The sequence below is a fragment of the Salvelinus fontinalis genome, chromosome 3 (assembly GCF_029448725.1).
Source record: "Salvelinus fontinalis isolate EN_2023a chromosome 3, ASM2944872v1, whole genome shotgun sequence".
Classification (NCBI taxonomy): domain Eukaryota; kingdom Metazoa; phylum Chordata; class Actinopteri; order Salmoniformes; family Salmonidae; genus Salvelinus; species Salvelinus fontinalis.
In genome coordinates, this window is record NC_074667.1 from 33,648,504 (window position 1) to 33,674,306 (window position 25,803).

At 41.7% G+C, this 25,803-nt stretch overlaps 1 protein-coding gene across 2 annotated transcripts in view; it reads left to right on the top strand.

The window, feature by feature from the left end:
- Positions 1-5,202: 5,202 nt before the first annotated feature.
- Positions 5,203-25,803, top strand: part of LOC129844862 (paxillin-like) — a 45,696-nt gene continuing 25,095 nt past the window's right edge. Inside the window, exon 1 of one of the 2 annotated variants that reach the window (XM_055913033.1) lies at positions 5,203-5,423. In XM_055913033.1, the coding sequence (XP_055769008.1) occupies positions 5,411-5,423 (13 nt within the window). In that variant the 5' untranslated portion in view covers positions 5,203-5,410. Of the gene's footprint in view, positions 5,424-25,596; positions 25,728-25,803 lie in introns of those variants that run through there. The other variant, XM_055913025.1, reaches the window with a different exon arrangement.

Below are 25,803 nucleotides of genomic sequence, written 5' to 3' on the forward strand. Positions count from 1 at the left end.
TCTTTTGTCCACCTGTTATTTCTTGCACCTTACGATAATACATTTTGATTTTGAAGCCGCTAACAGCTATTAGATGCTCTTCGTTTACTTGATTGACTAATGACACATTAGAAAGAATGTCATATGTTAAAAGTGACATTCTGTATCAACTCAACAAATCTAGTATATGTATCAATGGGTGTATGCTTCCTTAAATTATTAAATTAACCTCTAACAATTTGTCCAAGTTTATCACATAACTGCTGCTGCCACCCTGTGTTGTAAATAGGTCAAACAAAAAATATAGTTTACATCAGGGGTTAATGACAATCAGTGTGGGTTGTAAATAGTCCATAAGCAGACTTTTCCTAATACTAACAGCCCACTAGGCGAGTTTGAGGTTCAATCGATCTCTTCATTGAGGAAGAGCTTTTCAACTGGTTTATAAACTGATTCAGGGTTTTAGCTTGGTTTTGTCAAAAGTCCTGCCCAGCAGCTGAGGGTATGATGGATCCCCTAAGACTAAGAGCATGTAGCCTTCTGTATTTAGAGAGGAGCCAGTGAGGTAGCAGAGATGGCTGTCTTCTGACATCAGACTGGGCTTCAAGGTACAGAGGGGACTGACACTGTCCAAACATGGGGTTTGGTTAGGAAAGACAAAGCCCCTGTGTTTATTTTAGTTCATGTGATGACGTGACGGGGTAACGTTACACCGCATGATGCATCAAACAGGCAGACAATAAGCTGCCAGCAAGTGATCCCCCTAAAGCCTGTTGTTGCTCCAATGAGCTGATGCCTGGCCATGCTGGGAGACTTTGGCCAGAGGTGCAAAGTCCTGAGTCACCCACTGTTTGTTAGTTCATTGTCCAAAATGAAGCATCGTTCCTGGGGTGGGGGACTAGGGATAAGGGCCTAGCTGAGCTGTGGTATTTCCAACGATTATGGGAACAAACCTGTTCAAAAGTGTGTGTGTGTTTGTAGTGGTGACCATATTACTGCAACACTGGTAGTCATGAGTCATGACCACAGTAAAATTTCACATAACGATTGAGTCACTGTAATCTCCTTTTATGCACTCTGGACATGCTTGGGTAGTGCCCAACTTGCTAACGACCATCAGGTAAACTCCGTTTTTCACAATTCCTGACATTTAATCCTAGTAAAAATTCCTTGTCTTAAGGTCAGTTAGGATCACCACTTTATTTTAAGAATGTGAAATGTCAGAATAATAGTAGAGAGAATGATTTATTTCAGATTTTATTTCTTTCATCACATTTCCAGTGGGTCAGAAGTTTACATACACTCAATTAGTATTTGGTAGAATTGCCTTTAAAATGTTTAACTTCGGTCAAATGTTTTAGGTAGCCTTCCACAAGCTTCCCACAATAAGTTGGGTGAATTTTGTCCCATTCCTCCTGACAGAGCTAGTGTAACTGAGTCAGGTTTGTAGGCCTCCTTGCACGCACACGCTTTTTCAGTTCTGCCCACAAATGTTCTATAGGATTGAGGTCAGTGCTTTGTGATGGCCACTCCAATACCTTGACTTTGTTGTCCTTAAGCCTTTTTGCCACAACTTTGGAAGTATGCTTGGGGTCATTGTCCATTTGGAAGACCCATTTGTGACCAAGCTTTAACTTCCTGACTGATGTCTTGAGATGTTGCTTCAATATATCCACATCATGTTCCTCCTCATGATGACATCTATTTTGTGAAGTGTACCAGTCCCTCCTGCAGCAAAGCACCCCCACAACATGATGCTGCCACCCCCGTGCTTCACGGTTGGGATGGTGTTCTTCAGCTTGCAAGCCTCCCCCTTTTCCTCCAAACATAACGATGGTCATTATGGCCAAACAATTCTATTTTTGTTTCATCAGACCAGAGGACATTTCTCCAAAAAGTACAATCTTTGTCCCCATGTGCAGTTGCAAACCGTAGTCTGGCTTTTTTTATGGCGGTTTTGGAGGAGTGGCTTCATCCTTGCTGAGCGGCCTATCGGGTTATGTTGATATAGGACTCGTTTTACTGTGGATATAGATACTTTTGTACCTGTTTCCTCCAGCATCTTCACAAGGTCCTTTGCTGTTGTTCTGGGATTGATTTGCACTTTTCGCACCAAAGTACGTTCATCTCTAGGAGACAATGTGTCTCCTTCCTGAGGGGTATGATGGCTGCGTCGTACCATGGTGTTTATACTTGCGTACTATTGTTTGTACAGATGAACGTGGTGCATTCAGGCATTTGGAAATTGCTCCCAAGGATGAACCAGACTTGTGGGGGTCTTGGCTGATTTCTTTTGATTTTCCCATGATGTCAAGCAAAGAGGTACTGAGTTTGAAGGTAGGCCTTGAAATACATTCACAGGTACACCTCCAATTGACTCAAATTATGTCAATTAGCCTATCAGAAGCTTCCAAAGCCATGACATAATTTTCTGGAATTTTCCAAGCTGTTTCAAGGCTTGTAAACTTCTGACCCACTGGAATTGTGAAACAGTGAATTATAAGTGAAATAATCCTCAAACAATTGTTGGAAAAATTACTTGTGTCATGCACAAAGTAGATGTCCTAACCGACTTGCCAAAACTATAGTTTGTTAACAAGACATTGTGGAGTGGTTGAAAAACAAGTTATAATGACTCCAAAATAAGGGTATGTAAACTTCTGACTTCAACTGTAGGTGAGGGCGAAGTGACTATGCATAGGTAACAAACAAACAGTGAGTAGCAGCAGTGTGTGGGAGGGGGTGTCCGGTGGCGATTTTTATGAATTGTTCAGCAGTCTAATGGCTTGGGGGTAGAAGCTATTGAGGAGGCTTTTGGTCCTAGACTTGACGCTCTGGTTCTGCTTTCCGTGCGGTAGCAGAGAAAACAGTCTAACTTGGTGACTGGAGTCTCTGACAATTTTATGGCCTTTCCTCTGACACCGCTTATTATATAGGTCCTGGATGGCAGGAAGCTTGGCCCCAGTGATGTACTGGGTCGTTCGCACTACCCTCTGTTGCGCCTTACGGTCAGATGCCGAGCAGTTGCCATACCAGGCGGTGATGCAACCGGTCAGGATGCTCTCGATGGTGCAGCTTTCAAACTTTTTGTCGATCTGAGTACCCATGCCAAATATTTTCAGTCTCCTGAGGGGGAAAAGATTTTGTCGTGCCCTCTTCACGACTGTCTTGGTATGTTTGGACCATGATAGTTCGCTGGTGATGTGGACACCAAGGAACTTGAAACTCTCAAACCGCTCCACCGGCTACAACAAACAATTTTTCAGATGAGATTGCATTAGTCACCAGTCTAGGCCACCTAGCCTTCGATTTTTAGGTTGGTGAATTATTATTTTTAACTTCTCACTGTTAATTGGTATTTCACAAACGTATTCTCGTTTTATATATATATATATATATATATATATATATATATATATATATATATATATTTATATAAAAACGAGAATACGTTTGTGAAATACGTAAACGTATTCTCGTTTTTTATATATATATATATATATATATATATATATATATATATATATATATATATATATATATATTGTAGCGACCCGCACAGACAGCTGTGTGTTATGTGTTAGGCTAGTAGGTGGTTGTGTTCGCGGGGTCCGACATGTCAATCAACCTGCTATCTGCCAATCACGGGAATGCCTGGAATGTTCTGATGCCGGGCATCCTGGCGGTTGGCGGAGTGGCGTGGAGGGGGGTTGGGCAGGGGGATGGAGCATTGGAAGTTAAGACCAGGTTTTGCCTTTGTTCTCTCTCTTACGTCTGGGCTTCACAAGAGAAGGTCACGATTGGCTTGTGGGTTATCTTTCATTTATTTGGCGTGGGCTACGGCCAAACAGTAGCCTGTGTAAAGTTGGTTTAATAAACCGTCCATTCGTAAACTCAATCCTCTGTCTGGACAGTTGTTCTTTTATGATCTAGTCAGGTCATTACAATATATATATATATATATATATATATATATATATATATATATATATATATATATATATATATATATATATATATATATATATATATATATTTTATATATATATATATATATATATTTTATATATATATATATATATTTTATATATATATATTTTATATATATATATTTTATATATATATATATATATATATTATATATATAAAAACGAGAATACGTTTGTGAATTGAGTAACCTACTGGTAATTTTTTGCGTTATAAAAAGTAATAATGCAAGTCCGTGGGTCTTATGCTAGCGAGGATCGAATATAAAGATCTTCAGGTGGACTTTAGAATATGGTAACGAAACAGGCAAGGAGCTGGTCTCGAACCCACGACATTCTAGCCCGAAATCCAGCGCGTTATCGATTGTGCCACAAAAGCAAGCTCAAGCGGCTAAATCGATATCCGCGGTTATAAATCCAGGGTCGTTACAATACTTTAGAAGAAAAAAAAATTACATTCTTAAATAATTCCATGATGATCCCTTTGGACGCATTGCCAATTCTTGAACCGGTTAAGTGTTCATCAGAGTTCTACAGACTGGCTGGAATGGCGCAACACAAGATCGGGTTGATTTATTATTTAGGCCAGGGTTTCCCAGCCTACATGGACAATCAAATCAAATCAAGTTTATTTTATATAGCCCTTCGTACATCAGCTAATATCTCGAAGTGCTGTACAGAAACCCAGCCTAAAACCCCAAACAGCAAGCAATGCAGGTGTAGAAGCACGGTGGCTATGAAAAACTCCCTAGAAAGGCCAAAACCTAGGAAGAAACCTAGAGAGGAACCAGGCTATGAGGGGTGGCCAGTCTTCTTCTGGCTGTGCCGGGTGGAGATTATAACAGAACATGGCCAAGATGTTCAAAATGTTCATAAATGACAAGCATGGTCAAATAATAATCAGGAATAAATGTCAGTTGGCTTTTCAATTCATCCATACATGGACGAGATGCATACCATTTATCTCCAATAAATAGAAATAGACATTGGTTGGAAATTGGAATTGTGTGCGTGTCACTTATCTTCTCACCAAATTTTGAGCTTCCCTAAGCCCAAAACAACTGGCTGAGCCAGGGGCTGCCATTTCGCTGAAAAAAAGAATCCCATATTGTAGCTTTAATCACAACATCCCTAGTAAAAAAAAAAAAAAGAAAAATCGCCCACTGCCGCTAGATGGCAGAGTACCGCTAAAAGTTTAAATGCACCAGCCTGCTGGTAAAACTTGGAGGCTCCAGGTGGGGGCGAGCTGCGTGTCCCCATGAGTGCATTTGTCTCCTCCTCGATTGTAGCAGGCAGCAGCTAAATTGAAAACTTATTTGCTGCATTCAGATCACTGGAATTTCTGTATAGCAGCCACGGCGTAGACAGATCTGTGCTACCAACAATCGAATCAAAGGACAACCGCCTCGGTTTGCAGAGTAGAACCGACTCCTGCTGCTACCACCATGGATGATTTAGGTAAATTTGATTGTTGTTATTTCCTGGCTAGAGCTATCGAATTGTTTCCCATCTTTTCTTACTGCCAGATTACCTGGATATCGCTCATTCCTCGGCGCACAACAAATCTGTTAATAGCTATAGCACAGGACAACAAATGTCGCTAACGTTATAGCCAGTTGCTAACGTTAACGTTATACCCAGCTGTAGCTATCCTATTACTATCCTATTACACAGCGTGGGAATCGGCAGGTTGGAGGCCCGCTGTGGTTCCGAAATTTAGATTTTTGCCTTGGCGTCATGGAGGGAGGAATATGCTAGACATCCAATTCGTGATTATTGTGAACTCCTGCTAGCTGTGAAGCAATGCTCCCACATGTGTTTTGAAAACCCAATTTGAACATAATGTTAGCAATGTACATGCACATTATGATTCAGTCTCTAGTTTTTAACTGCCTCGTCACATATTAGTTGATTTGCATATCAACTTTTTAATTACATGACAGATTGTCAATCGGATTTTGCGAGTCGGTATGCAGTTTTGCCCGCCCGCTGTTGACGGGCAATGCAACTAAATGATGACAGCGACTATGCATGCACTCATCTTGCAACACTCGCACTTTTCATGACATTAGGTATCTGGTGACCGAGGTGCACACCTCTCCTACTTTACAAGTTGGGGCGTTTGTTGAACCATAATTGTATAGCCTCAGGTTTGAAGAAATCTGTTAATTCTAGTTCTCTGCTCCCGTTTGTTTTCTTTTTGCCTCTACTTATTTAAAGAGTTCATGCTTATCTCTCAATGTAGATGTTTTATATTGAATATTTCTGTTACCTTTATTTATTTTACCTGTAACTGTGTGAGCATCTGGGTTTCCCCTCTGTCCTGTCCTATTTGATCTAAGCCAATTATGGGGTCCATGTACAGATGATGAGTACGGAGTTAATTTTGATATTTGAGGGCCGGTCATGCAGAAACACAACGCCCCCCAGCCCAGTTTGGACTCGTGGGGTTCATTGTGCATGCTGTCCACAGTGTGACACCATCTGTTGTCTTACAAAATAAATGAATCTGCTTTTACAATGAACGTCCTAGCTCCACACGAACTGACCAAGGCTTATGGGCAGATCAGTGTCAGCTAGCAACTTTAATGTGCTTATCATTGAATAGTGGTGAATACCTGAATTAACTCGCCTCCCAAAATAGCTAGCCTACAATACATGCTATCGGTTTTCTGCTAACAGCATGGAATGGTTGTACTGTTGCTTCTGTCATCATTTGGGAACATGCACACTTGATTAGAGAAAGCATTCCCAGTTCATAATTGTATCAGAGTCTCAAAATAGACTACAGTATTGTGTTTACAGGTTTGCACACCCAACTCTCGCACTCATTCAGCAATGCAATATTGCAGGGGGGAAATCGTATTTGTGGGTGTGTGGGTCTAGGTTTGTCTGTTGGACATGGAAACCATGAGGTTAAATTTTGTCAGTCATCTGAAAAACACATTATTGGATGCAAAAAAAAAAGCATTTAATTGGATGCTAAAAAGGGTTCAGAATAACAGCTTAACTTCAAGACAGGTAATAAACTGTTCTGTAAAAGACACATGGCTCATGCTGTTATGGTATTGATATAGGATGCCATGTAATGTGAGGCCCCCTTTACATTTACATTTACATTTAAGTCATTTAGCAGACGCTCTTATCCAGAGCGACTTACAAATTGGTGCATTCACCCTTTAAAGGTCTCATGCGATTTTGGATGTTAAAAAAATTGCCGTGCCGACATTTGCAGGACTGAGCGAAGCGGCATCACATGAAATGCACGAGAACAGCATCGTACCTACTGAGTCTTTTGCCTGATTCACATACTATAGGGGACAACCTGAGCCGTACTGTACTGGCTCAGATAAATTCTTTTCACATTGTCCTTTCCAGCAACTATGGTGGATGCATAACCAGGTCAGCCCACTCCACTCGGTTTTGCTCAGTTTGACTTGGCTCAGTAGTGTGAAAAGGGTCGTAGTTTGTTTTCCAATGGAGTTGAAAGGGCCACTAACAACTTACCTATGTGACTGCGCCCACCTCAGTGGCGTAGGTGAAATCATACACATCTTCTAAATGACCAAAGGGAAATCACCCTCCCTTCCAAATGTTATCCTTAGTGTCCAAAGAAAATCACGCCATGAATGTCTGTCACACTAAACCCTGTCCATATTTAATGGACACCCAAAAGGAATCCTATCCCCTACATAGTCCACTACTTTTGACCTGAGCTCTATGGACCCTTGTCGAAAATAGTGCACTATATAGGGAATATGTTGCCATTTGGGATGCAGAACCGTCTCCACTTATGTAGTTGAAGGGCTTCTCCTTAAAGTCCTCCCTCAAAAATTAGAGTTGCACAATCCAGTGTGGCTTTATGACCATGCAGGGAGGGGTTGTAAATGTTGTCATAGGCATTCTGAATTGATTTTGGGTGGGTTTGAGAGGCACAACACATCTCAGAGAATGGAAGTTAAGCTGTATCTTATACTGCCCATTTCATAATAGAACCACTTGGTAATTCATGTCTTTTTTACCCTTGCTTTTACCCTTGCTTTTTTACCCTTGCTTTTTTTACCCTTGCTTTTTAGTTAATCTCATGGCTGAATTAGAGTTTAGGACCAAACTTTACCAATTAATTACTCAGTTATTTAATTGAAAAAGGACTGGTAATTGAAAAAGGACTGGTAAAGTTAAATGTTTACCTGGAAGGTTTAGCCTAGGTAGGCAGAGGTATTTCATGAAAAGAGGGGCCAGCAAGTTCGTCCTCCTCTCTCTCTGAAGTGCTGAGGCGGCAGCCCCCAGGTAGCCTCTCTCTCTCTCTCTCACACACACACTTTATGGACTCTGTTTGTCCATTTCTGGCACTCACTCAAACCACACAACCCCGACCCAGGCCGGGCTCCTATGCATCAACAAACCACACACACAAACCCAGGAGGAGGATGAGAAGTGTGGTCTCACACTGACTTTTGAGCACACCCTACTTCATACTCCTCTTAAATGTGTTTGCTAACTTGTCAGTGAGTGGATGTGAGAGGCAAAAACACACAAGACCACTCAACTAGTGTTATGTGCCATGTGTTCCACATTTTTACATTTACACTGCACAAGAATATAAACTAAACATGTAAAGTGTTGGTCCCATGTTTCATGAGCTGAAATAAAAGATCCCAGAAATGTTCCATACGCACAAAAGCTTATTTCTCTCAAATTCTGTGCATAAATGTGTTTACATCTCTGTTAATGAACATTTTTCATTTGCCAAGATAATCCATCCATCTAACAGGTGTGGCATATGAGGAAGTTGATTAAACAGCATGATACAGGAGACAATAAAAGGCCACTCTGACATGTGCAGTTTTGTCACACTACACAATTATACAGATGTCTTAAGTTTTGAGGGAGTGTACAATTGGCATGCTGACAGCAACATCGTTTTAGAGAATTTGGTAGTACGTCCAACCGGCCACACAACTGCAGACCACGTGTAACCACGCCAGCCCAGGACCTCCACATCCGGCTTCTTCACCGGCGGGATCGTCTGAGACCAGCCACCCGGACAGCTGATGAAATTCTGAGTTTGCACAACCGAAGAATTTCTACACAAACTGTCAAAAACCGTCTCAGGGAAGCTCATCTGCATACATATCCTCACCAGGGTCTTGACCTGACTCCAGTTCGGCGTCGGAACTGAGTTCCAAGCGGGCAAATGCTCACTTTCGATGGCCACTGGTACGCTGGAGAAGTGTGCTCTTCACGGACGAATCCCGGTTTCAACTTTATCTTGCAGAAGGCATACAGAGTGTATGGCGTCGTGTGGGCGAGCGGTTTGCTGATGTCAATGTTGTGAACAGAGTGCCCCATGGTGGCAGTGGTGGGTTTATGGTATGGGCAGGCATAAGCTACGGCCAACAAACACAATTGCATTTTATTGATGGCAATTTGAAGGCACAGAGATACCGTGACGAGATCCTGAAGGCCCATTGTCGTGCCATTCATCCGCCGCCATCACCTCATGTTTCAGCATGGTATTGCGCAGCCCCATGTCGCAAGGATCATGCCGCCTTAACCAGCTGCAGCATTGGAGCAAGCACATGGACAACCAGAGCTTTCACAGCACTGTGAGTTACACCTAGAGGTGCAATCTCAAAAATGTATTTCCCCTGTTACCACAGTATAAAGATATGCAAACAACCGATGCACACACAATTGTCCTTACTCCCTCACTCACTGTGACTAAGTGCAAACAATACACTCAACCCCCCCCCCCCCCCCCCCCCTCTCCGTTTGGCCTTGACAATCAATGCCTTTTAGCAGAAATCAAACTTCAAATTGTGCCTCTAATAAAGCACACACACGTGCTCTATTTAAGTGATAATGCCAGAGAAGCCGGTGTTCGGAGGATATTTTGGCACGGGTGTTGTTAGGCCCAAGACAAAGTCGAGCACTATGCCGTTCTGCACGATGCGTTTCTAGGATTAGGGTTATAGTGTAGCTCTACATCAGCACATCCACCACTACCACACCCTCAACTTCCAATTTCACATCTGAATGTGAAATGGCCCCCTGCTAAATGTATATGTATGTGTGTTTCATCAAAAGCTAAAACAGGCCAGTTTGAAGTGCCGTTGGTGCACCAAGAGGACTGGGCTGAGTGAGGTAACTCGTTGTTACCCCTAAATGAGAACTGACATACATAGACTCCTCCTGTCATCTGGTTCTAATGTTCACCATTACACTGCACATGGGACCACTACATGAGTGTGTGTGTGTGTGTGTGTGTGTGTGTGTGTGTGTGTGTGTGTGTGTGTGTGTGTGTGTGTGTGTGTGTGTGTGTGTGTGTGTGTGTGTGTGTGTATGTTGATAAGGTAAAATGTTGGCCTAAGTTTATGGGAGTAGAATATGCTTGACATGGACAGTGTGTTTTACTGTATTTTAAAGGGCTTCTGTCTGTGTTGTGTGAGTGAGAGGGCTCAGTGGAATGTCTTAGTTGTCACTGTCTGTTTGTCAGTCTTGGCGTATGAGGCGGAGGGAGATGGCCCGAGGGCCAATGTGTCATTTCCTGTCGTAATGCAAAGCACAGCAGCCTCATGTCTCTGAGTCTGACTTGATCTGTGTGCCTCCCACTGCAGCCCTATGGGTCTGACTGGGTCTGTGTGCCTCTGCAGCCCTATGGGTCTGACTGGGTCTGTGTGCCTCTGCAGCCCTATGGGTCTGACTGGGTCTGTGTGCCTCTGCAGCCCTATGGGTCTGACTGGGTCTGTGTGCCTCTGCAACCCTATGGGTCTGACTGTGTCTGTGTGCCTCTGCAACCCTATGGGTCTGACTGTGTCTGTGTGCCTCTGCAGCCCTATGGGTCTGACTGGGTCTGTGTGCCTCTGCAGCCCTATGGGTCTGTGTGCCTCTGCAGCCCTATGGGTCTGACTGGCTCTGTGTGCCTCTGCAGCCCTATGGGTCTGACTGGCTCTGTGTGCCTCTGCAGCCCTATGGGTCTGACTGGGTCTGTGTGCCTCTGCAACCCTATGGGTCTGACTGGGTCTGTGTGCCTCTGCAGCCCTATGGGTCTGACTGGGTCTGTGTGCCTCTGCAGCCCTATGGGTCTGACTGGGTCTGTGTGCCTCTGACCTATGTGTAGCCTTTGTCTGGGAGGCTGCATGTGACTGAGTGCTTTCTTGCGTGTGTGTGTCTGTGGTGAGGCGTAAGTGACCGGGGCTAGAGAAGCACAGTGACTTGTGCTTCAGGTACTTCTAAGACTATTATTCCTTGACTAAAAAGCACTTTGTAAGGAGAATCTTCATTGAAATGGCTGTTCAGTCCAGGACTAGGATTATTATAAGTCCGGTAAACAGACCCCAAACATTCCAAATATTATGTAGTCTTAACTTTAAGATTCACAAGTTCTATCCGTCACTTGTGGGAAAATGTGGTTCTGTCTAAATGTGGCCATGCCCACATCTAAATCTTTCCTTTTCTAGTGGTAAGTGAGAAGTAGCCTATGACGGGTAAGTATTCAGACCCCTTGACTTTTTCCACATTTTGTTACATTACAGCCTTATTCTAAAATGGGTTAAATGAAAGCAATCCTCAGCGATCGACACACAATACCCCATAATGACAAAGCGGGGAAGAAAAAAAATGTTGGTCAATTTATCACTTGTTTAGCATTTGGTGAAGGCGCAGTTAAGCGTTAGAGGCAGAAAAGAATAGGTCTACATTTCTAACATGTTTTCACTTTGTCATTACGGGTGAGTGGGTGAGAATAATCTATTTCATCCATTTTTGAAAAAGGCTGTAACATAACAAAATGTGGAAAAAGTCAAGGGGTCTGAATACTTTCCAAAGGCACTGTAGACGTTCAACAAAGTCCTCCACTTGAAATAATCACTCAAAGTTGGTGTCGGTTTTTCTGAAGTAGCATTCTCTTTTTCTTCCTTTGTGGTGGTGACAATGCCTGTGACCTACGCCCAACATTTTAGGTCAGCTACAAAACAATCACGTCTATGTACACTGAAACAACTACTGCTAGGACAGACCACAAAACAATGCCGGTACAAACTTCAACCAAACACCTCTGAAATGAACAATCGCCATAATACTGCAGCGTCACAGGGCGTATGTGGAAAAGATAACCTGTCGAAGAGAATTCACACATTGAAATAGCCAAACACTTCAAAGGCCTAACTTCACTGAGGAGGAGGAGGAGGTAACAGCTGTTTCAGAGCTAGTGAAAGGGCGTAACAGGCGTTTTTAAGGCCCGACTTCATCCGTCAAACAGCACACTGTCCTCCTGTATTTGGGGGGCCAGCACAATGCAGTCCTTTTATTAGGTGTGTGTGTGTGCGTTCGTTCTTATGTGGAGTTCTGAGAATGAACAACATGCGCGGACGGTGGAGAGCTCCTGTAGGTTCCAATCATCTGCCGGATCCAGTTAGAAGGCGAGCTGGACCAATCCAAACTCAATTTCTAGTTGGCTCCTCTGACAACACTGATTACAGATTAGGACTATAACCCACTGCTGCAGGAGATGGGATTTCTACGTCTACGGAAACAGATTTCCAGGCCAACTACTGCTTAATAGAAGCCTCCCGTTCTCAGTCCCAACCCTTTCACCCTCTCACTCTCCCTCTCTGGCACTTAAACAGCACTGATTGTTTTCCAGCCGATGATGTGGCCTGGCGGGATGTTTGCCTGAACTTTATGGCGTTTCGTGGGCCGTCCCCCTCCTCCTTCTCTTATTGTGTCCAAGACGGAGGTTGACAAAGGCAGGCCTGTCTCAGACCCTGTGATCTACACTGGCCTCCAGAACAGAGACAGCACCGCTCAGAGCCCAGGCAGAGACGAACATCAAGTTGGTCAGTGGTCTAGTCAGCAGCACCCAACCCCATGGACCAGTATGTCTAGATCTAGTAAAGTGTTCAGTCAAGCCTCTTGCTTGTCGTAAACAGTGTGGATTCTTATGCATCTCTGCAAATTTCGCAAAATAAGACATGGGTTGTGGTCATTCACGCAAGTTCTATTCCCAGAAATGCACGCAATAGTTTGAAAACATTGCATTTGGTCTTGGTCATTTGTTTATGGATTAGTGATGAGAAGCTGAAACTAGAGTGAAGTGTGAGATCAAGAGTAGGGTAGAGAAAACGTAAGTGGGTCTCGCCCTGTGAAGCAATGTTTGATCTCTCTAGAGTTGGTACAATATCCCGGAGGATCTTTGACCTCAGTTGTGTTCATTAAGCACGAAACGGAAGGAAACAAACTGAAACAGAGAGGGACTACCCGAACTTGTGTCCAATGAGAAACACGTTTTTGTTTTTCATTGAAAAACGTTTTGCAACTATGTTCCCTTGTGAATACGACACAGGACTTTTCTGGTGGATCATTAATTGAGATGTTTTTATTGCTTATGTTCTAGATTGCAATGTGGATGTGCACAGGGCCCTGGCCAGAAGTGTTTCTAGTGCTGCACTGGTGCTTGAGCATGGCGCAAGTGTTTGGATGTTACTCTACTTTGGTTACAGTAGAGGATGTCTGGGCCACATAGCCCGAGGCTATGTGTTAAAGCCTTTTGAAATTATTGCTGTGGCCAAGGGCTCACTTGAAAAAGCGATGCCCATCGATCTCAATGCGACCTAAATTTAAAGCATGAGAGTGTGTGTGTGTGTGTGTTTGGAGAGTCCCATCTGAAGAGTGAAGTACTCTGGGTCATTTTCGCTTAAAGTATGTCTGTGTGCTTGCGTGTCAAGTCATTATTTTGAAAACCGTATGGGTAGCCATGCATGTCATACTCCATCCAGAAATATTCTAATGCTCCTAATAAGTCTCTAATTAGCCTGACTGAACAATATTTGTATCTTAAGGTGCAATTCTGGGGCTGAAATCCGGTATCTGTGACCAACAGATGCATATCTGTATTCCCAGGCATGTGAAATCCATAGATTAGGGCCTAATGAATTTATTTCAATTGATTGATTTCCTCGTATGAACTGTAACTCAGTAAAAACATTGAAATTGTTGCGTTTTGCATTTATATTTTTGTTCCGTGCATTTAGTAGGGCGAGGACAATACCAGTTTCGCGATACTCATTAGTATCATCGCAAGGAAACAAAACAAGAAGCGAATATCTTTAGGAAAACAGCCCTAATGTTGGAAACAATGTCATCCAGGCGCATTTGTTTATTTCCCATTTATTTTCCAAGCTAAAGCACACCTTATTTTACAGGATGTTTTTAAAGGACCAAACAGTTGGGTCTGCTTCGTGTTGTAATTTTTGCCGTGGAAAAAACATCACGAAACTGGTATCGTCCCGGCCCTACTTTTTAGAACATACTGTTTAGTAAAAAAGACATACTGTTTAGTAAAAAAGACATACTGTTTAGTAAAAAAGACATACTGTTTAGTAAAAAAGACATACTGTTTAGTAAAAAAGACATACTGTTTAGTAAAAAAGACATACTGTTTAGTAAAAAAGACATACTGTTTAGTAAAAAAGACATACTGTTTAGTAAAAAAGACATACTGTTTAGTAAAAAAGACATACTGTTTAGTAAAAAAGACATACTGTTTAGTAAAAAAGACATACTGTTTAGTAAAAAAGACATACTGTTTAGTAAAAAAGACATACTGTGCTTCTCATCAGTACTGAGAAGGCATCATCTTAGATGCGTGATCACACTTGTTCCCCGCCGTTCGTTCATTTTTCGAGAGAGCGTCCCCTATTCTGATGATCAGCTCTTGTCAAACAAGGCTAGCTGTGAGAATATTATTCTCTTCCTCAATAGTGTGCAGTGAATTCAACTAGATTAAAAGCCGAAATGAATATGAATTCCTGGCATTTAACCCTTTAACTCGTTGGAACTGGCCTGTATGCATAGGGATAATTTGAAATGTTTCTTACAGAATAAATATGAAAAGCATATGCATAACCAGTAGTCAAAATAAAGAACCCTTGAATGAGTAGGTGTGTCCAAACTTTTGACTGGTACTGTAGCTTGAAGATTAAAAAAAAAAATAGTAATGTGCAAATATTGTGCAATCCAGGTGTGCAAAGCTCTTAGACTTACCCAGAAAGAGTCCCAGGTTTAATCGCTGCCAAAGGGTGTTCTAACGTGTATTAACTCAGGGGTGTGAATACTTATTTAAATTCTATATTTTTGTATTTCATTTTTCAATAAATTGGCAATAATGCTATAATGTATCACTTGTTTAGCATTTGGTGAAGGCGCAGTTAAGCGTTGGAGGCAGAAAAGAATAGGTCTACATTTCTAACATGTTTTCACTTTGTCATTATGGGTGAGTGGGTGAGAATAATCTATTTCATCCATTTAGAATTCAGGCTGTAACACAACAAAATGTGGAATAAATCAAGGGTTCTGAATACTTTCTGAAGGGTCTGTAGCTAAGTTCTAAAATACTATCTTACAGTGCTATGCTTTCACAAGGCAATTCAGACAAACCGATCAGAACTTTGGTGCTCATTGAAAGGAGTCATGTGCCATGGCAAATTTTCTTCACAATAACAGACATACTGTAGGATCATTCTGTTCAGAACAACCCATGGTATGTCATCTTGTAACTGTACATCAAACATAGTGATCATAAACATTGACACTGTATATAACATGAGTTGCATGATTTGGATTTATGGGTGTTTGGCTTGCTTGTATGACATCAATGCAGTATTTATTATAATCCTCAATGCCTCATCTTTCAAAATAAATCAAGTCATTTTAATATACAGAATTTCCCTCACTCAGACAACAAACATTTGCAGAAGTTGCCCAATTGCCGGCAGAGATGGGGCCACTTCTTGTCACGCGCGTTGCTCAAGTTCAGAATGGCTGTTAGTGAAAACCCATACAGCGCTGTGAAGCGCAGAGCCAAAGCTCTGACATCATGTATGGCATGTTACTATACAGCCACTACGTTACAATTTAGACGCTTATAGAGCCCCACAGTGGAGGTGTCATAATACCCATAAAAGCTAGCAGTCAAACAGGAAAATGGTTCCAATTGGTTTTCCACCATTCATTTTTCCCATAGGGGATTTTAGAAACACTTAAAATAAGGGATGTGTTTAGTGAAGGCTTATCACGGCGTGACGTTTTGATAACCATGTAAATCTCTCTCGGACAAGGTGATTTATCAATATATTCAGCTCTATTTGGTCTCTTGATTCGAAAAATGCTAATTTGCATCAAAGTAGACATCATGCAAAACTACAAATCCCTGCAAGCTCCTGCACATCATCTCTAGCTGAGACTTTTGCTAACAAATATTGTGTGTATTTAAAGCTTGCACAAGACAGAATTGTCCATTTTGAAAGAAATTTTGCCAATATATTCATTACTAAATTTAGCTAACATTAGATAAGAATCCAGAGATTCTTACCTTTGCCTCGATTCGGCAGTATTGTCCAGATCATCATGTAATTTATAGTTCTTTATGATAGCCACGCTATCAAAACGTCACACCAGGGTAAGCTTACACAAAACACAGCCCTTATTTTAAATGTTTCTAAAATCCCCTATGGGAAAAATGAATGGTAGACAAACGATTGGAACCATGACTCATACTGTGGTACTCTATTGATGCCCAAATCTGCCATTTTCAACCCGTACAGGGGTATAAGTGTAAAGGGCTACATCATACACATTTTTAGAAATTTCACATATTTTAAGACATTCTATTTTCGTATACCCAAAAAGCCTGCTATTTAGAACGCAAGTATGGGTATTCTTACACGGCAAGTGATTGGCAGTGGTTAAGTTTCTCTAGTCTCATGCCTCAGCTGTATAGCAAACAAAGTGGCGGGGTGCCTGTTTTATTTTTGTTTGAAACCCAGATTGCCCCTTAAACCCTTTAAAAATATATTTTCTGAAATCCATTATGTAATTGGCTCATCCAGGTTTGCAGTTTGGGTGGTTTGCCCTGTCCATAGCATGTGTATGGTGAGGTTGCCTGTGTGAGTGTTTGCACTTGTTTAGTGGTACTAGGCACCTGTGAATATTGTAGCAGAAGCAGCTGGAACCAATGATGCACACACCATTTCAACAGGCAAGAGCCTTCTGCTGCCTGCCACTGATCTGGAGGTATGGGTGTGGGGGTGTGTAGGGGATCTCTCCTCAAATAGCTTGCCAGCTCGGCTCATGTCATATTCAAAAGCCACTCTGCTGACTGTAAACCGTTTTAGTCAACTTACTCTGATGCTGCAGGATCAACACTGTAAAGGCATTTAGTATTAAATCAGGAAAGCTTTACCTACTGGTTGCCTACAGATGTAGGATCTTAATTTGAGCCAGTTTGCTACAGCAGGAAAATAATCCTGAAGCAACATGAAATGTGAAGTATTATGTGGATTATAATCAATGCCCATTTTTTGTACGGGTTGATGTATTTTTCTTTAGGGAAAATTACATCTGACTTTTTAAAGTGGAAATATACTACAAGTTTGCATTTCCTGTTTTTTCGGCAACAAAAGAGTGATCAAATTAAGATCCTACATCTTTATATCAGAATGTACTTTCTAAATCTCTGCTCAAGTGTTCAACTCATTGGAGAACCAACAGCCTTTGAAACATATGAGCAGGGTCATTTTTACCTTTATTTAATCTTTCCCATGACTTCTGCAATCCTCTCACCTTCCCCTTTTTCTTCCTTGCTTTCTTGCCCGTCAAACTCCTATATTCTCTCTCTATCTACCCCGCCCCCCTCGCTTTCTCGTATCTAAAAAGCGAGCAGGCGATAGCATGTCAGTAATTCCCAGCTCACCTCGTTGCCCATCAGTTAAGACGATGAAGGGAAGGAAGAGAAAGTGGGGACATACATGCACAGATAGATAGATAGATAGATAGAAGGCAGGAATGTTCAACAACCTAAACCATGGCAGATTCTCTCTCCATCTTTCACTCACTCTGTCCATTCTCTTGTTGAGATGACTGTTTGACATACTGTATTATGGCTTATTACAATACATGTCCCTATACCAAGTAGCCTATTTTCAAGATGAGAACACACACAACACAATGACATTTAAAGTACTCGTGTTGACCTCCCATTCTGCATAACAGTGCCCCCACCTTTCTCCCTCTCTCGCTTAAAACCCAATGACATTTAAAACCTCACTGTTGACTTCCCATTCTGCATAACAGTCCCTTTCTCTCTTTCACGATCTTTTAACAATTCAATGTCGCCCTCTTCAGTCTGCAACAGACACTGGTTGATCTAGAATGAAGCAGAATGGTGAACAAGACTACTGAAACCCATATTAGCTCATGGCATCTATATTTTATATACTAAGCAGCTACACATAATATCATCCAGCATGAACATGTATAGTGAATAAAACATTTCTGGCTTACATAAGAGAATAATTAAGTGATATTGCCCGAGAAGCCGGTGTTTGGAGGATATATTGTCACGGGTGTTGTTAGGCTCAAGACAAAGTCGAGGGCCTGCAAACCGTGCTAATATATCCTTCAAACACTGGCGTCGAAGGCATTATCACTTTTATACAACGGGTTACCAACATATTCAAATAATGATTGACATATTTTCATTAAAAACATTATTTTGCTAAATGTATTCATACTATTTCATCCTTCCACAAGATATAGTCCCGACACAAATCTAGTGTTGCTACCTAACCCAGCTGGTCGTTCCTTCTATCGGTTCGGTTGCCAGAGACGCGACCCAGTCGTTCAGTCTTTTTGTTCTGTATCTATGGACGCGTCCCAGTCGTTTGTTCTAAATGTTCCATTGCCATACTGGCTGGCAACGTTCTTATCCCTTGTTTGCTAGTTAGACAACTACGGCTAGCTTACAGTCACGTCAAACAGTGCAGCCAGAATAACAACAGTAGCTGCATTTGCATTTGTTTAAGCTGTTTTCTAGTGACATTTATTTGGATACATCAATAACAATGAGCAAATGAGGCACGATAGCTAACACAATCACTTCAAACTGAAGCTGGAAAGACTGAAAGCTAGCTGCACTTCGTTTCACCTTTTTTCAATTGACATTTCTTTGTATATATCCATAAGAATTATGCCAGCTCATTCGTGATTTGGACTAGCCTAGAAACGCCGCGTCTAGAAACGCTGCCTGCCTGTCTGTCTCATCCGGACACGTTCATTACTATGGGACAGCTGGAGATCGAATTACAATTTTGAAAGAATGTTGCAAATGTTGGAGAGACAGACAGCAAGGTTTATACAAATCTCTGCTGTTGAATACTAAATGTTATTCTAAAAGAAATGTGAGATAATGTCTAGATGATTTTTATAGTAGAGATCACGTTTATAAAGTGCCTGGCTGGGCTGATGAGACTGTGGATTGCGCAATAAAATGTAACAGAGTAAATAGGCTTTTTAACATCATAGATTTAGCCGGTGGTAACTTGTGGAATAGACACCAGCTGGAATGAGGTTTTAACCAATCAGCATTCAGGATTAGACTCACCCGTTGTGTAAATCCTCTTAAGGATCGAACCCTTTTTTTTTTTTTTTGTCCCCTAAAATGACATACCTGAATCTAACTGCCTGTAGTTCAGGCACTGAAGCAAGGATATGCATATTCTTGATACCATTTGAAAGGAAACACTTTGAGGTTTGTAGAAATGTGAAATTAATATAGGAGAATATAACACATTAGATCTGGTAAAAGATAATTGTACCATCATCTTTGAAATGCAAGAGAAAGGCCATAATGTATTATTCCAGCCCAGGCACAATTTAGACTTTGGCCACTAGATGGCAGCAGTGTATGTCCAAAGTTTTAGACTGATCCAATGAACCATTCAATTTCTGTTCAGAATTTTGTATCAAGACTGCCCAAATGTGCCTAATTTGTTTATTAATAACTTTTCAAGTTCATAACTGTGCACTCTCCTCAAACAATAGCATGGTATTATTTCACTGGAATAGCAACTGTAAATTCGACAGTGCAGTTAGATTAACATGAATTGAAGCTTTCTGCCAATATCAGATATGTCTATGTCCTGGGAAATGTTCTTGTTACTTACAACCTCATGCTAATCGCATTAGCCTACGTTAGCTCAACCGTCCCGCGGGGGACCCACCAATCCTGTAGAGGATTTATAAATTGACGACATGCTCCGATGGAGAGTTTTGTCTGTTGTGTTAGTGTGGAAAAGTGATTTTGTTTGCTAATTGTAGCCTAAAAGCAAGGCATTTTTGAAGACACAATCATTTACGATGGCAAAGGCCTGCTTTTTAGCTGGGTGGGTAGAAAATGGGACCTAGTGGGTAGCACTGAGATAGCCTACCCAAAGAAAGTGCAGAAAACATTTTGGCTCACTATTTAAAAAGAAGATGTAGAACAAGCTGTAGGATGAAAAATACCAGAGTTGTGGCGCAGGTACAGCTGACTAGCGCTAGCAAACGCTACCTAGCAACAACAACAAACAAAAAACATGTTTTATTTTTATTTTATTTATTTATTTATTTTTATTACAAATCGGTACTTCGAATCAAAGTATAGATATAATATAGTCCAAAATAATATTGCGATATGTAACTTTATTAATAACACATGGTAATGCACTCAAAGTTTATCTTCATTCCCTCTTCTCGTCCTGTACTCTCACTCTTCTCTTAAATCCCTTGTCTCTTTTTCCTCTGTCTGGATCTCTTCCATCTTCCTGCCGTCTTCTCCTAAAAAAAAACACACCGTTAATTTGAACAGGGAAGGAGTCCCCACGGTCTCACCAACCCACGTTTGCGCTCTAGGGAGGAGCTTCCCCTCTCTCTCTGTGTTTCTAACTCTCTCTCTCTTCCCTGTCTGGCCTGGTAATGAATCCTAAGTGACTCTATGCTCAAGGCGGCATCGTAATAAATAAATAAAAACCGCTCACCATTAATATAAACAGAGAGGGAGTCTCCACGATCACACCAACCCACTTCTAGCCTTCTCTCTCTCTCAGATCTCTTTCCATTCTCTTTTCTTTGTGTTGTGGCACCCTTCAACTAACCTATCTTGGCTTACAGGCTTCACTTCATTCAGATGTAGTAGGCCTATTTTTCAGTATTTGGTTACGATGCACTGCAAGGAAAAATCTAGAACCTTCTTTATGGTTGCTGATCCTGCAGTTTGGTCATGCTCTTCACCCAAGCACATAAAGCTCTGGTGGTGTGTATATTTAGGGGCTTTAGGCTTCTTATTTTAGCCAGGGGGTCGCTCAACCTCTTACCCGGGGGCTCAAGTCACCCTAGTTACCGTCTGTGGGGCGACTGGTTTATGAACTTCAATACGGCTCATATCTTTTTACCGTATTACATTTAGGAAATGTATTCTGTCCGTGATGTTCTCCTCCAAAGGTGTCAGCGTTTTTTCAAGGGAAGAGGATTTGTTTAGTATGCAGAGGTTGAAATGCTATCTCCCAGCTGCAGGCGACTCAAGGAGACACTACCTCATTCGGGGTACTATTAACTTTGCTGCAGTTTCATTCCCGGCCACTGAGGGACTTAGTTCCAGACAGGAGTGCACGGTCCTTGGCCAAGTTCCAATATGCACACTTAGTCAATGATGCTATGTATTTGCCAATGAGAGGCTTTGAAGCCACCAGTCGTTTTATATTGGTACTCCCCAGAAGGAGCAGTCCTCCATAGAAATTAATGGAATTCTACAGTATTTCAATTAAATGTATTTAAGTATTTTGTTGTTGTAGTGGGGACAATAACATTAGTACTTTCAAAAAATGTACTTTAAGGAAAATGTTTTTATACATTTTTTATATGAATGTTTAGCTCACATAATATCATTTAAAAGTAAGCATTAAGGTGTCTGTAATAGCATAAAAGTGGCAAAAACAAATGTAGAAATTAATAAATGCATTTTTATAGCTTTCCAAAATATGTTTTACACTGGTGGGAGAATGCCAAAATGGAGGTGCGGTGGCTTCAAAACAGAGGCCCCTATTAGTCATTTAGTCTATAAGTAAATCATTGCTTAGAATTAATTCCCAATACAGTGTCTTCAGAAAGTATTTACACCCTTGACTCTAACCACATTTTGTTGTGTTAGTCTGAATTTAAAGTAGATTAAATAGCGATTTTGTGTCACTGGCCTACACACAATACCCCATAATATCAAAGTGGACATGGGAGTTCAAGAGTAAAAATTAGCTTAACAAGTCATATTATAAATTGCACGGACTCATTCTGTGGGCCAAAATACTGTTTAACATGATTTTTGAATGACTATCTCATCTCTGTAGTCCACACATACAATTATCTGTAAGGTCCCTCAGTCGAGCAGTGAATTTCAAACTGAGATGCAACCACAAAGACCAGGGAGGTTTTCCAATGCCTCACAAAGATGGTAGGTGGGTAAAAAATGTAAGCAAACATTGAATGTCCCTTTGAGCATGATGAAGTTATTAATTACACTTGAATGGTGTATCAATACACCCAGTCACTACAATGATACAGGCATCCTTCCTAACGCTTAGGGATTTCACCATGAGGCCAATGCTGACTTTAAAACAGTTTGAGTTAAATGGTTGTGATTGGAGAAAACCGAGGATGGACCAAGGACATTGTAGTTACTCCACAATACTAACCTAAATGGCCGAGGTGAAAAGAAGGAGGCCTGTACAGAATAAAAATATTCCAAACATCCTGTTTGCAACAAGGCACTAAAGTAAAACTGCAAAAAATGTGGCAAAGAAGTTAAGTACTGTATACAAAGTTATGTTTGGGGCAAATACAACACATCACTGTTTCACTCTTCATATTTTCAAGTATGGTGGTGGCTGTATCATGTTATGGGTATGCATGTGCTTGTCATTGGCAAGGACTAGGGAGGTTTTTAGGATAAAAAGAAACGAAATAGAGCTAAGCACAACAAAATCCTAGAGGAAAACCTGGTTGTCTAATTTCCAACAGATACTGGGAGACATATTCACCTTTCAACAGGACAACAACACAAGGCCAAATATACAGTGCATTTGGAAAGTATTCAGACCCCTTGACTTTTTCCACATTTTGTTACGCTACAGCCTTATTCTAAAATTGATTAAATATACTTTTTTCCTTATCAATCTACACACAATACCCCATAAGGACAAAGCAAAAATATATATATATATTTTTTTTTAATTAAAGCCTCGAGTCTTCTTGGGTATGACACTACAGGCTTGGCACACCTGTATTTGGGGAGTATCTCCCATTCTTCTCTGCAGATACTCTCAAACTCTGTCAAGTTGGATGGGGAGCGTTGCTGAACGGCTTTTTTCAGGTCTCCAGAGATGTTCGATCGGGTTCAAGTCCATGCTCTGGCTGGGCCACTCAAGGACATTCAAAGACTTGTTCCATAGCCACTCCTGCATTGTCTTGACTGTGTGCTAAGGGTTGTTGTCCTGTTGGAAGGTAAACTTTTGCCCCAGTCTAGAGTCCTGAGCGCTCTGGTGCAGGTTTTCATCAAGGATCTCTCTGTACTTTGCTCCGTTCATCTTTGCCTCGATTCTGACTAGTGTCCCAGTCCCTGCCTCTGAAAAACATCCCCATAGCATGATGCTGCCACCACCATGCTTCACCGTAGGGATGGTGCCAGGTTTCCTCCAGACGTGACACTTGGCATTCAGGCCAAAGAGTTCAATCTTGGTTTTATCAGACCATGGAAACTTGTTTTTCATCTCCACAGAGGAACTCTGGAGCTCTGTCAGAGTGATCATCAGGTTCTTGGTCAACTCCCTGACCAAGGCCCTTCTCCCCCAATTGCTCATTTTAGCCGGGCGGCCAGCTCTAGGAAGAGTCTTGGTGGTTTCAAACTTCTTCCATTTAAGAATGACGCCCACTGTGTTCTTGGGAACCTTCAATGATGAAGAAATGTTTTGGTACCCTTCCCCAGATTTGTACCTCAACACAATCCTGTCTTGGAGCTCTCCAGACAATACCTTCGACCCCATGGCTTGGTTTATGCTCTGACATGCACTGTCAACTGTAGGACCTTATATGGACAGCTGTGTGCCTTCCCAAATAATGTCCGATCAATGGAATTTACCACAGGTGGACTCCTATCAAGTTGTAGAAACATCTCAATGATGATCAATGGAAACAGGATGCACCTGAGCTCATAGCAAAGGATCTGGGGATCTGAATACTTTCCGAATGCACTTGTACACTGGAGTTCTTACCAAGATGACAATGGATGTTCCTGAGTGGCATATGGCAAGATTTGAAAATGGACGTCTAGCAATGATCCTCAACCAACTTGACAGATATTTAAGAATTGTAATGTTTAAATATTGTACAATCCAGGTGTGCAAAGCTCTTAGAGACTTACACAGAAAGACTCAACTGTAATTGCTGCCAGAGGTTATTCTAACATGTATTGATTGACTCAGGGGTGTGAATACTTATGTAAATGAGATATTTCTGGATTTCATTTGAAATACATTTGCGAAAAACTCTAAAAACATGTTTACACTTTGTCATTGTGGGGTATTGTGTGTAGTTGGGTGAGATTGTATATTGTTTTCTCCTCCATTTTGAATTCAAGCTGTAACACAACTACATGTGGAACAAGTCAAGGGATATGAGTACTTTCTGAAGGCAGTGTATGTTGTTTCATTCTGAGTGATATTTGAGTTTGGATATTGTAACAGAGCCATGCGAATGGCTGGCTATAAGCTGATGTGTTATGGCATGTTCCCCCTCAATCCTTTGGCATGGAGGACTGACACGGGCCTTTTTGTACGGGCCTCCACACAAATGCTAATGTCTACAGCAATAAAAAATAAAAACTGCCTCCGTATTGCACAACCTGTTGCAATCAGTTTCCTTCATGATCTGAGCCCTCAGAACTACCAGAAATAATAACTGGAGGCTGGCCTTGTCCTAACGACTGTCCCACTTCCACTTTTTTGCTGGCAGGTGTACTAGCACACAACCTTCCACACAAAAACCTTCAGAAACCCCTTTTACTTGAAATCAAACGGTAATGCATCTTTGAGCGTTTTCGTTGCCCAGCAAGAAGCCCTCTGGGCAGTTAGTTTGTTGTTAGACTATCTATCTCCCCTGAGAGGGAGTATCTGGCTGCAGTTAAATAAACACCCGGCTCTACTGTATCCAGAATCAAATCCTCTGGAATGTCTACACTGTCTCAGAGTTGTTGAGCAAACCCTTCTGCTTCGGAAACCCTGTCATCATCTGGCATGCTAATGACGTTAACTCCAGCCAAAGTGGATCTGTTCAGTAGCGATCACCACTGTCTGTCTTTGGCATCCATGATTCCTTGGACCATGGGATACTGTCTCAGCCTCTCCGTACTGATGAGGGAGTGTGTTGTGTTATGTTTTTAAATGAATTGGTCACTAAAGTCAAGTGCACCTGGACTGAACCTTGACATATCTTCCATCATTTTCACAACTTTTTCACAACGTTGTTTTTCCCAGGCTTTGGTGTGATAAGTTGTCGAGTTCGCTCTACTTGCCTAGTTAGCCGACCGTTCTCTGCGGCAGTCGTGTGAGTGAGAACAAACTCTTACCTCAGCCTTCATGGAGCCAAGAACACTGAAACGTCAAAGTTGCATTGCTAGGAGTAAACCTAATCCTCCCGCTGCTACCAAAGTGACGCCTCCCCTCTTCCCTCCCTCCCCTCCCGTCTCAGTCTCTCATTACCAGTCTCTGGTGCTAGTTAAGGGTAGCAGTTCCTGCCTGTCAGCCAGTGTGTTTGGGTTGCGTTCTTCTTCCCAGTCTTCCTCTGCATTCCTGCCTTCGTCCTTCCGGGGTGTGTATGTGCTAGTCTTTATCGCCTCAGGTATGTCATTTCCACTGATGTGAGTCTCATGGTTTTCTTTTATTTATCACCTTTTGTCGGCATCAGTTTTCAGCGC